This window comes from Gymnogyps californianus, chromosome 9, assembly GCF_018139145.2.
Source record: "Gymnogyps californianus isolate 813 chromosome 9, ASM1813914v2, whole genome shotgun sequence".
NCBI classification, from domain to species: domain Eukaryota; kingdom Metazoa; phylum Chordata; class Aves; order Accipitriformes; family Cathartidae; genus Gymnogyps; species Gymnogyps californianus.
The window spans coordinates 21,689,305-21,701,334 of record NC_059479.1 but is presented as its reverse complement, the minus strand read 5'-3'; the positions used below and the strand labels follow the sequence as shown (position 1 = coordinate 21,701,334).

Sequence of the window (12,030 nt, the reverse complement as noted above, 5' to 3'; positions counted from 1 at the left end):
GGGAAATTATTTCTAGCGCCGCGGGCCTCGCTGCAATTTTTGTTTGCGCTAAAATCTCTGGCTTTAGCTCTTCGGCTCTTTTATAAATTTAGCGTCTCAGAGAAAGAAAAAAAAAAAGTGGTGTCAGAAGTGGGATTCGAACCCACGCCTCCATACGGAGACCAGAATACCCAACCCGCTGCGGGAAGGCGCAGAACGCCTTGAGTCTGGCGCCTTAGACCACTCGGCCATCCTGACACTGCGAATGGCGCTGCCGCCGGGAGGTTCTTACCGCCCTCCCCACGGCCGCGCCCGCCTCCCCGCATTCCCCAGCCTTTCGCGGAGAGCGCTTCCGAGCCTTTAAATTGGAGAGGAGCCTCTGTCCCTCTCTCCCGGCTACGGAGCTTCCCCCGCTCTCGCTCTGCCGTAGCCAGGCGGTACCGTTCCTCCGTCACTGCGCGGCTGCATTACCCACAGGGCTCCGCTCAGTGGCGCGGCACACCGGCGACTTCCGGCGCGACCATTTTGTTTTTCACCGCTCGCCAAGGGTAGCCGCGTCCCGCCGGCGGTAGGGTCGTACTCCGCCTGTCAGCATGTTCCCTGTGGCTAGGGCTGCTCTGAACCTCACCGGTAAGCAAGGAGGAGTCTTCTCTGGCATACAGAAGTGCTGGGGGTGTTTCTCGGGAGTAGGCCGTTTCGTCAGGGGGTCTCCCCCGGTTTCTTGCCTTCCCTGTGAGGACTGTCCCTGAACAGTCCCTGGGCTCGCTTCGTTCCCGGGGGAGGGTCGTGAGGGCAGGTGAGGGGCTGCGGGCGGCTCTCTGATCGTCCTTCGTCTACTGCTTTTTTTTTTTCCTTTCTTTCTGCTTCTTTTACCTCCTAGTTGCTTTTACTTGAGCTGACCTTGGTTGCCTTCCTCGGTGCTTTTCCTCCTTGATAGTAACTAAAGGCACATCCAGGTCTTGTAACCTGAGGTGGCAAGGTGTAGTCAATGACCAGCCCTTAAACTCAAGGGTAAAGTTACTCCTTGAGTGATAGACTCCCCAGTGCTTAACCTGGTCGTATCAAATCTGGTTGTGGTTCATGATGTGCTTAACCCGAGGTGCATGCACCTAAAATAAACGTGGTCAGCAGTGTTTCTCTCAGTAGATATTCAACCTTTTTTTTTCTGTTTAAAAAAAACCTCGTGCAGCCTCACAGAGCATGCTAGGGATGTAGTAGCATTATGGGTATTGCCATCATCTTCTCTAGTCATGTTTGGCTAAATGTGAACCATTGACCTGAAACTAAAAGATTATATTTTGTAATGTCTGTCTTAATGCACTGTCTCATTCAAATGCTTTGTACACAACTCCTAAACAGTCTCTGTGTTTTGAAGCTGGTGGTTTGATTCTTCACTCTGTCTTCTCCTTAAAAAGTGTACCTTTTATACTGTACATTTATAATGCACATCATACATTCTGTCATCTGAAGATATTCTCCTGTATTTCATTCTCTATTATTTACCTCACGTGAAGGCCCACAGTTATTTCCACTTCCTTCTTCACCTCCCTCCCCTCCCTTCAAAAATCTTGAAGGAATGAGAAAGGTGTTACCCATACCCACTACCTTCAACCCCTTAACTTGATCGTGAGCTTCATCCTGAAAATGCTTATATTAGGTACACATACTGACAATATAGATATTTACATGTAGAAATCTGAAACTTTTAAGTACTAAACAAAATATTTTATTAGAGAAATAGTAATACTTAAAAGTGTACTTGAACCTCCGCACTGAGGGCCCAAAGAAAACATCCTAGTGAAAAAGGTAACTTAAAGGATTTTCTTACTGGAATTAGACTTCAGGAATAACCTTCTAGAGAGAAATTGGGACAGCTGAAACAAAATGCAAGGCTTTCTTTATATCCTACGTTTTGGAATCATTCCAAAGCTCTAAGTCCAAAAGATTAATTTTTTTTTCAACTTTTCTTAAAATCTTTTAATGCTTACGCTTGCCTCTGTTGGTGGGAGATGAGGATTGTGAATGGTTTGAATGTATATTTTAGTTGATTTCTGTACTTCTAATTCTCTTTAACATTCATTAGCTCGTGGCATTCAGCATACTGCAGTAAGACAAGCTCATCGCAAATATGAGCCTAACTTCCATGATAAATATGGAAACCTGGTACTCCTTGGTGGAGCCGTGGTTTTTACTGCTGTCTGGGGATATGTAAGTCGTCCTTTTTTTCACCACTCTGTTGTGACTATAGCTGTAAACTTGCAAGCTATTAAGTTTCACAGGGGCTTGTTTGAAATAACTTAGGTGGTCAGAATTTAGCAGCTTTTTATATAAGTGAATAGTAATGTGATAGAGATGAAAGTTGTGTTAGTTCATATTTTGAGTTGGTACAAAAATTTCTGTGTCAGTCTATTACTTGATTCTAAAATGTAGTAGAAACACAAGTGTTCTCTGTTTTACTTGGGATTTCTAAGCTATACAGGTAGAGCTTTTAGCAGAAAAATTTCTAGATGAAAATAACAGTGTGGTGATGGGGTTTTACATTCCAGATTCTTGGTCTAAATATTTTGAAATAGAAAACTGAAGTATTTAAATGTTATTGAATATAAATATATTCCACTTGCTTTATTAGAAGATGAATGAGATGTCATGTTCTAATACAAGAAATCTAAACTGAAAACAATAGAAATAGCCCTCTATCAGAAGGTTTCTTTGATTTCAGAGTTGTTAATCTTGATTTTTTTATCCTCCTACAGGTGTTTACACAAGCTGGAATTGAGTGGGGCTTGTCACCTGTTGGCAGAATCACTCCAAAAGAATGGAGGGAGTAACAGTCTTTGCTTATAATGAACTGGTCTAAACTTTCACTGAAAAAATGGTCATGTAATGGCATTTGTTCCCTGATTACCACTTGTACAGTGGCATTCCTGGTCTAATAAACATACCTAGAAACCTGTCTGGCTCTTCTAGGTTTCCTCTATGCTCCGTGGCTGCTGAAGTTTAAGAAATAGTGTAAAAACTCAAAATAATTAAATCATATTTTAGGTAGTCCCAGTTCTTCCTGTAAAGGTCACTAGTGGATAATGGACAAATCCAAAACATCGTATGGTTGTCCATTTAGCCAGATGTGTGTGCTTAAATGAACCTCACGTGCGTTCCCACTGCAGAGTTCCCATCATTTCACCGCTGGCTTCTGCTGCACATCTAATGACAAAGTTGAGATCCCTTTTTTTTCCACAGATGTTTATGTCTTGAATCACTCTGCATATCAGTTGCTTGTCTCTGAGGCCTGTGAGAGTTGCGAAGAACTTAAATTAGTTTTTGAGTCAGAGATGCTCCACAGAAGTAGGCAGTATGCCAGCGCTGCTGTTCGCTGATGCCAAGAGAAACGTGGCTTTTCTAATGAATTCTTGTGTAATCAAAATTTGTTAGGAAATAGGTTAGGGGCCTATGCAGACTCTGTAAACCTCTGAGTCAGTTTGAATCCCTGAAAAACACACGTATCCTGCTTTTTGATACAGCAGAGGTGTACGAAATGGCTGCCTTTACTCTCTTCGGAGATTTTAATTACCAGACTGCTGCTTTTCCTGGGGCTAAGGCGAAAACGCTTGTTTGACTGGGTGCAGCGTTTCAGCCCTTGACCGGAGGGACCTCTTCGAACACCCTTCGGCTTCGTAGCGCTTTGAGCAGCAGCTACCGACGCCGTGGGTTGCATTCGAGAGCTGCGCCGCAGGGCGCCGTTGCTGTTCCCGACGTGCTGTAAGAGAACGCGTCTCGGCCGCCGGTGCCTGTTGGGCTGAGGCGGTAACGATGGCGGTCAGGGCTGCCGGCTGCCTCGGCGGAGCCGGGCGGACTCCCGGGCGGACAGCGCTGCCGCCTGCCCGCTCCGCCGCGCCACGTCAGGGCCCGCAGCGCCTCTGCCGTCACGTGCTCTGCGGCGGCGCCGCCGCCGTCCGCCCCGCTCATGTCATGTGAGCGGGCGGGAGGAGACAGGCGCCCTCTGGTCACGTGACGGCGCGCTCCCGGCGGGGCGGGGAGGGGCGGGGCCGCCCGGCGGGGCTGTTGCATGGGGCGAAGTGCCAGGCGGCGGCCCCGCGCCGGGGTGAGGCAGTCTGCGCCGCCCGGAGCCTCCGGTGAGTGCGGCCCTGGGCGCCGGCGGGGCTGCTCCTCCGCGGCACGGCCTGGTTTTTGCCTTCCCCCGGGAGGGCTCCCCTCTTCCCCCTCGGTCGGGGCAGACGGAGCCAGTACGCTGTCCCTTCGGGGCTGCCTCTGCCCAGCGCCGGTGGAGGCATTGTCACGGCGTCCTGGGCTGGCGGGCGGAGGGGGGTTAGCCCGCTTGTGGCTGCGGGGAGGGGGTTTGTCCGGCGCTTCCCGCGGGAGGCGTGAAGGCGGCTGCGGCGGGACGCGGCGCCGGGCAGCGCTACGTGTCCCCTCAGCGCGGGGCGGGGGGGGAGGTCCCGCCGCGCCCCTGCCTGAGGCGCAGCGCGGGAGCGGGCCGTCCCTCAGCGACCCGCGGCCCGGGGAGGGTCCAAGCCCGAAAATAGCAGCTTCGACTCGGCCGCGGGTCTCTCCGGCACCCCCGGGCGGTCCGCTGCGGCGGTCTGTCGCTTTGGAGGGGCGAGGAAGTGTGGTGAGGTCCCCCCCGGCTCTAAGGCAAAGCGCGCTGTGTAGCTCATGCCGGGGGAGCTGGCGTGGGCTCTGGGGGGTGCGAGCAGCGGGTGAGTACGGGGGTGACTCGGCGTTTCAGAAACAGACCGACCTAACGAGGGCTCTGGATCCAAAACACAGCTCTGAATCCAAAACGGTATTTCCTGCTCAACCACTTCACTCTATGCAAACTGCTTCTGCTTTCGTTGTTTTGTTTTTTTTTTTTTTTCCCAGTGCTAGGCAAACACTGATGGTAGGGAGTCACATCAACACTCCTGTGGTTTCTTTGGGATGTGGCAAATGCCAACAGGTTGAGTAGTATCAAACGGGGAACTGAAAGGAGGCGTAATAGGCTGTTCTTATCAGTGGACATCCACGTTTAAGATCTTGCTCCTTCTTGGTATGCAGTAAGTGTGCACTCACTGATGGACTTGAAAAAGTAGATCTTCTACCATTGGCCATCTTCAGAGAAAGACTTAGAATGAATTTGAATGCATAAGTCACTGAGTCTATTCTCCAAGGTCCTTTTTTTTCAAATCTGAGCTGATTAACTTGTACCTCTGAATCATCTTACTTAGTGTTTTGCCTTGTGATGGCAGCACTCAGTGCACAAGTACATTTTTCCCATGTTTTCATTAAAAACATACTGTAAATATTCTGGAAGAGGGCAAATGGGTGTTTATGATGCTTTGGGGTGAAATCTCATGAAAAAGAGCAAGAGCAAACCCAGCCTAACTATTGCCTCTCTGTATTCATGTTCTGGAAATTGCACATAATTATTGGTAGTGTAAAGTTCCTTAAAATCTTTTATGCAGACACCAAAGATTGCATTTCTGTGCTTAAATACTTGTTGAATTGTATTTGTGCATGTAAATAGATCAAGAAATAATTTTTTCTGTTTGGTAATGTGGAAGTTAGTTGTGTGTATTGCGATACATTGTGTGAGTGCAAACACCATTTGATTAGAAATTAATAATTATAGTGTATTTTCTGCTAGAGAGAAGACCTGAAGCTTTTTTTCTTTCCCAAGTGGCAAACCAGGAAAGTAAAAGCTAGCATTGCATGTCATTTACTGTTTTATTCTTCTTATTTTCACTTGTATAATGCATTCCACATTGTTCTGCTTTGTACTTTGAGACTAAGCTCAAGAATGAGGAGACCCGGTTGGCCTTAGTAGGCTCACATAGCAAGGTTTTATAGATTATATTCTGTTCCTAATATTTGCTGTGATTCTTCCAGGGGAATGTTCATGTTCTCCAAAAATCTGACTTGAAGAGGTAGTGGAAGGACATGAACAAGTAAAAGGATTTGCTAAGAATTTGTCTCAAGTATTATAAAACTCTTGTTAGAAGTGAAGTAGAATGTTTTCAATGTGTACTTTATTTTTCTTATGCAGCTTGTATAGAAATAAAGTCCCTCAGAGCAATTTCCATAGTCTGCTGACCAAGCAAGACTTGTTGAAGTCTTGAGCAACATGAATTACAACCTATTTAGAGTATCATGTAGCTGTCTGTGACAGGTATTTATTATGGATGTGCAGTTTCTCCGTCAATGATTAAGCCTCATATATCTAGTCATGCTTTCAAATGTATGTTTGCCAATGAATGTAATAAAACCTCGTTCTTTCGTGTTTGACCAGATCTCCTGTAACCCATTCTCCAGCACTTTTGTAAGCCCAAGGATAGGATGATACCGCTTTTTCCTTTCATGCTGTCCTTTCCTCCTTTTCATAGGTCTTTGCAGACTTTTAGGGACAGGTACCTTTTTTACATTTAATATAATTAGTAAAATATTTAGTAATTTATCTTACTGCTGCCATAAACGAGCTATAAAGTAGGACTCATCCATTTAGAAATTTAACAAAGTCCAAAGACTGTAGTTAAATCTGATGGATTCCGTTTCTGGCATTTGTGTGGTTTCTGCTTAGCTTTGACCTCTTCCAGTTTCAGCAGCTATAAATTCAGGATAATTATATATAGAAAACTTTGGTGAAAACTGAAGTTGTACACTTAGGCAGAAACATTGTATGCTTCTCAGTTATGTATCCTTACTGATCCTAGAACAGGCACAAAGCGTGTTGGTGGTGCACAGTGCTTTGTTATACTGTGATGCCTGGGTTAGCTCGGATACTAGAAGCACTGAAGTGTTTTTTGTGGGGTAGAGTAAGAGTCTGAGTTTTTACCAGTGTTGTAACTTCTTCTTTGCATTGCTCATATTTTCTTTTTTTCTTTTTCTTCTTTTTTTCCGATAGCGTGAGGTTGTGAGTGACTTAACTTTGACTTCATCAAACCTTATCTTGCTTCAGATATTTCACTTACAAAGACTGCTGTTAGCACATTAAAAAAAAAATGGTTGAGAGAGATGAATCTGAGTTTCTCAGTCACCTTGTGCTTGGTCACTGTTTAATTTTCCTTTCCATAGGAAGAAGTTGCTGTTGGAAGTAGAAATTATTTCTCGTTCTGTTGCTTCATTCACTTAATAGAAACACTAGTTGACTTTCTTCAAGAAAATTAAATGTTTGGATTTTAACTTGCACGCAGGCAACCCTAGTGTTAAGCCTAAAATTATACCTGAAAAACAACATACAAGGACTTACGTCTATTCCCAGATGTCGTTTTGTTTTTTTAATTATCCTTTGTATGCCTCCTGTTGTGTCACTGAGCGTTGCTCCTCCACATGTAGCCTCCTGTGTTCGGTTCTGCACTATTGCAGAGCCAGATTACTTCTAGGGCTCTGCTGCTTCATTGATGGTGTTAACGTACAAACAAGGAAGCACTGTTGCCTTGTGTACTGCAAAACACAGGTGATAATAATGAAAGAGAATAGAAAATGGGAGTTTCTAAAGGTATTAAGCAGTAAATAGTATAGTAGAGAATACAAAAAGCTTTTACAAAGTTTGTTCAAAGCCGAGGCTCTTCGTAAGATGAAGCCGCTTTAGATGATATTCCAAAACAGCAGTAGTTGAGTTGAAGCCTTTTGGTTTCTTGTATTCTAAATACATAGCTGTTAGCTGCCATTTGTTTCCATCATCAAATCCTAAAATTCTTGACTAATTGGTGATGGTGTTTTATAGATGGAGCAATGCATTGGTTAAGAATAAGACCATTACTGTTCTCTAAAACGTGTGATCCATAACTTAGTTAGCATTTCACGTAAAAGAATATGTCCATGATAACTTTGAATTGCAAGTTATTTATTAGCAGTTATTTGCCTTGCAGATAGTGGTAATAATTGAGATCTTCAGTGTCAGCTTATAAAATACACATTGTCACCTAGAAAGCTTTTTAGACATTACAGAAGTCTTAGATTTGTTGATTGTTTCAGCTGCATCCTGCCAGAACCATAACTGTCAGTTGTACAGTGAGGTTCTCTTTTGAGCTAATGCATATATACATACATACATGGGTATGTATGCATTATTATATATAGTAAAAAAAATTTTAACCATGGGGGGAGAAAACAGAGATATATAGTGATGGATGGCAAGAGTGAGGAAACAGGGTGTTCCTAGTTCAAGCCATCGCTCTAATATACATGGATTGCTACACAGCCTCATGCAGGTATTTTGACTTCTGCATCCATTTTCATGTGAACTTGGTAAAATATTAACACATTTGAGGAGAACTAGGATTAAATTGTCAATATTTGTACACCTCTTGTGTGCATCTAGTCATAATTTATTGGTGTAACAAATAATTTTCAAGCTGCGTAGTCATGAATTTTTCCTAATTTAATGTTGTCAGAAGGAGGAAATTATGACAAAAATATTTCTTTTAAGTTTCAGCCAAAGTATTTCTACCAGGAAGCGCTCGTAAGGGAGGCAGAGCGTTAGAAATGAGATAGACTATAACAAAGTAGAATACTGTCTCAGATGTAAGCATGTATTAGCTTTTAAATTTAACTTGTCCTGGGCTTTTTGTAAGGGGAGGAAAAAGGATGTATGTATACTTACAGTCACTGTGTGTTAACCCTATACTTTCTTCTAAGAACAAGATCTCTTTAAAGCATCAGGAGCACTGGAAATCCAGACAATTTGGTCTTCAGAAATATCAGTCAGACTGTACAGAAAACTGAGATTGTGAATGTGCTGTTTCTCAACTCAATGTCAATAATATAATGTAACTGATGTGAAGAGACAGTATTGCTTACAAATGGCTCATTTTCTACCTTTAGTTTTGGGCACATCTCATTTTTTAGAGAACAGCCTGTTTTTAAAAATGGTATGAAAACTGTTAGCAACTTGCAACAAAGCAAATAAAAATCCTTGTTTGTCATCTTCCCCACCGACAGAGCGCTGTTAATGATGCATATATCATAGATCCAGTAGCATTTCTTAATTAAAAGTCAGAGAACAAAAACAAGAGACAGTTTGATCCAACAGATAAATTCTATGATGGAAGTTCTGGATTCAGTCCTAGTACTTTGGGGCCTTGAGGGGTAAAAAAAAAATAAATCCTTTTTCTCTTATGCCTTTATGCTTTTTGCATGTTTGAATTACAATCTCTTCCAGGAAAGGATTTTCTCTACTGTGTTTATACAGTGCCTAACGCCATGGGGCCCTGATCACTTGGTCCTAGGAGAGCAGTCGTTTAAAAAAACCTCACCAACCCAACAAAAAAACCTTCTTGGGGCAGTGGAATGTTTGAAGCTTGATTGCTTTTGATTTATTATTTGAATCCAAACACAAATAGCAGATGATGTGTTTTATTTCAAAGGAAAGATTGTGTCTGTATGAAGCATACACTTGAAACATAAACAGGACATTCTATTGGCATAATAGGATTCTAACATGCTTTATAAGTGGTCCTGAATTACTGCAATCAGAGTATTTTCTTGCACTTCTGTAAATATCGTCTATCATATTTGAAGTCACATTAAAAACATTATGTAGTTAATTAGGCCACTAAGGCAGAATAGCTCTAGTAATTGCTGTTTCTCTTTCCACATGCTTCCTTTTAAGTAGGAAAACACAAGGCCATGTAAAAAAAAATGGTGGAAGTGATTATATGTGGAATGAACAGCAGAAGGGCGAGGAAACAGACTGAGAAAATGGAGGAAATACTTTGTCCACAACAAACTATAATAATAGTAGATGTTAAAAAAAAAACTATAATGTTATTTTTACATATATAGGTGGTTAATTTTTTTAATGCATTGGTGGGCATTCGGTAGCAGTGCTGATGACTACTGTAATCACTTTAATAGTACTAGTTCACCATATTACATGTGTGGCTGCTGTTAGTTTGACATATGACTTATAGAAAAGACTTTAATGGTGTATCCTAGTTTCTTGTAACAATGGATATTATTGTACTGTAGCTTGAGTCTCTTAAACCGAAGAACAGGCAAGATAGCCAGGAGTTCAGCACACTTTCTCAGACTGGCGTACAGCTGTACCCCAACTCTCATCCAAGGCAACATCTTACCAACCTTTGATTATTTTAGATAGCAGCTCACAGCCAAAGTATTTCCTTACTTTATATTTTTTTTTCACAATACAGTAATAGTGCAGTTGTCAGGGCAGTTCAAGTTGATCATGTACCTGAAATGCTTTTAAATTCACTTCTATCTAAACCTTACTAGAGGACAGATTGACTCTGTCTATGATAGGCTATTGTGTCTCATTTTAGTTAGTTGTATGTGTCTGCTTGTGCTCACAAAACACTAAGTCAAGTACTTTTTGAAACTTTATTTGTACTTTAGCCTTGTGGGAATATTCATTGCTCCCTGACTGTGGAGTTACAATTATGTCTTTGTTTGCTCTATATGGGCTGAGCATTCCTTATGGAAGAACTGAGGTAATCAGTAAGGATCATATTTCAATATGATGACATGAAAGCATATATTTTCTTGGGTAGCTTTATAGTGTTTTTAAAAATATCTTGTACTGCTGAGTGTGCAGATGAGCCTGAGAAAGGACCTGCCGTAGGAAGTTTGCTTAAAATATACTCTTCTGCTGGTTCATAATTTTCTTGTGTGTCAGGTGATGGTTCTATATGTCTGTAACGTGTGAATATTTACATATAAATATTCGTGTGTGTGTTTCTAATAACTCAGATCTTGTAAGAATAGGCGAGAAGTGAGATCTGTAATAACTCTTCAGGTAGAGTTGTTTTATTTCTGTTCTTAGCAGGGGTGAGTTATTGTTACTGTTTTCTACTGACTGTAGGATAATATGATGCCTTCCTTAGTAACTTACTGTCACTGTTTTATCTTCTGAGGCAGCAGCACCCAGTTAGTACAGCCAGTGCAAGCGTTAATGCTGTTTTCTTGGCCAGCCTTAGCAATAATCAAAGCTCTCGTTGCCTGAGGCCCCACTTTGTGGGAGCTCTTTCCTCTGTCTCCTGTCACTGAGACGACATCATGCTGCAGCGTCCTGCGTGCACCCACACCTGCATCCAGACGCAGGACCAGAGCAGGACGCAGCTTTTGATTCTGATCCTGCAGCCACCGACAGTCTCGAGTTGTGCTTGCAGCCCTTACGCTTCATCCGTGATTGGGATGGAAGAATGAAGCATTAGCGCTTTACGATACATTCAGAGTAAATACTTGATGCCTTTCAGGAAAGTCAGATGTCGCAGGTTGTTCAAGGTTCTGATCAGAATTAAATACCTGTGGGAGTGCTGCTCAGGCTCTCCGCACGTGTCAGTGAAAAAAGTTCCTACCTTGTTGCATACAGGTGTTGGAAGTCCTTATGGCTACGAGGTTTTCTTTATGCCTTGCCGAACATTCCTGTCCGTTAGCCATGCTTATCATTAATGTGTGCTAATTCTTGGCTTGTCTAGTCATTTACTGCGTAGTTCTTCAAAAAAACTCTTACTGCCTATAAGAATATGAAGGTTCATGCCACAGTTGAGATGAATTACCTGGTCATTTGAGGATTTTAGGACATGCATTAAGAAAATAAATCTTTAAAATCAACTTCGCAGGCTATCTTTCATGTTGTTTACATAGTTAAACTTTTTTTCTTTTTTGACCTAGAAATTATAGTTAAATTCTCCCGCAGGTTAGCGGCTGACAGAAATTTGCAATGAGTTCCTGGCTCTTCACACAAAATGCAGTTAAAGGAAAAATATGTATTTAATCTGTTGGAAACTTCACTAATTCAGAGGTTTATACTGTCTTTACTTCTTGTTGATTAAGCTTCAGCATTTAGTTTTGTGCCTCAGTGTGGTAAACCTCCGTCTATGATGAAACATCCCTGTATTACACGGTTTGTAGCACGTCTCAAAGCGAAACCAGAAACTTTCAGACCTTCTATAACAGGGAACAGTTCTGAAATGTCACCAAGGAGCAAGAAAATTAATTTTATTAAACATTGTTAATACTTAATGTGATTTAGTTTTCCAAGATAAGTCCCCAGGGTAAAAAAACACGTTAAGCATGTGTTCAACTGTAGCTGTTCTG

At 42.4% G+C, this 12,030-nt stretch overlaps 2 protein-coding genes and 1 non-coding gene across 3 annotated transcripts in view; 2 read left to right on the top strand and 1 right to left on the bottom strand.

Moving 5' to 3' along the window:
- Positions 1-121: 121 nt before the first annotated feature.
- On the bottom strand, positions 122-237 carry TRNAL-CAA (transfer RNA leucine (anticodon CAA)). The gene is made up of 2 exons: positions 200-237; positions 122-167 (listed from the first exon to the last, which is right to left on the bottom strand). It is a non-coding gene; the product is annotated as a tRNA-Leu (tRNA).
- Positions 238-463: 226 nt separating this feature from the next.
- Positions 464-2,932, top strand: LOC127019708 (cytochrome c oxidase subunit 7B, mitochondrial). The gene is made up of 3 exons (XM_050901884.1): positions 464-609; positions 2,063-2,187; positions 2,733-2,932. The coding sequence occupies exons 1-3, from the start codon at positions 573-575 to the stop codon at positions 2,805-2,807; spliced, it is 237 nt and encodes a 78-aa protein (XP_050757841.1). The 5' UTR covers positions 464-572; the 3' UTR covers positions 2,808-2,932.
- A 1,135-nt stretch (positions 2,933-4,067) lies between these two features.
- ATP7A (ATPase copper transporting alpha) overlaps positions 4,068-12,030 on the top strand; it is a 30,650-nt gene continuing 22,687 nt past the window's right edge. The window contains exon 1 of the mRNA XM_050901881.1: positions 4,068-4,109. The gene's annotated coding sequence lies outside the window, so the exon portion shown is untranslated. The remainder of the gene's footprint in view (positions 4,110-12,030) is intronic.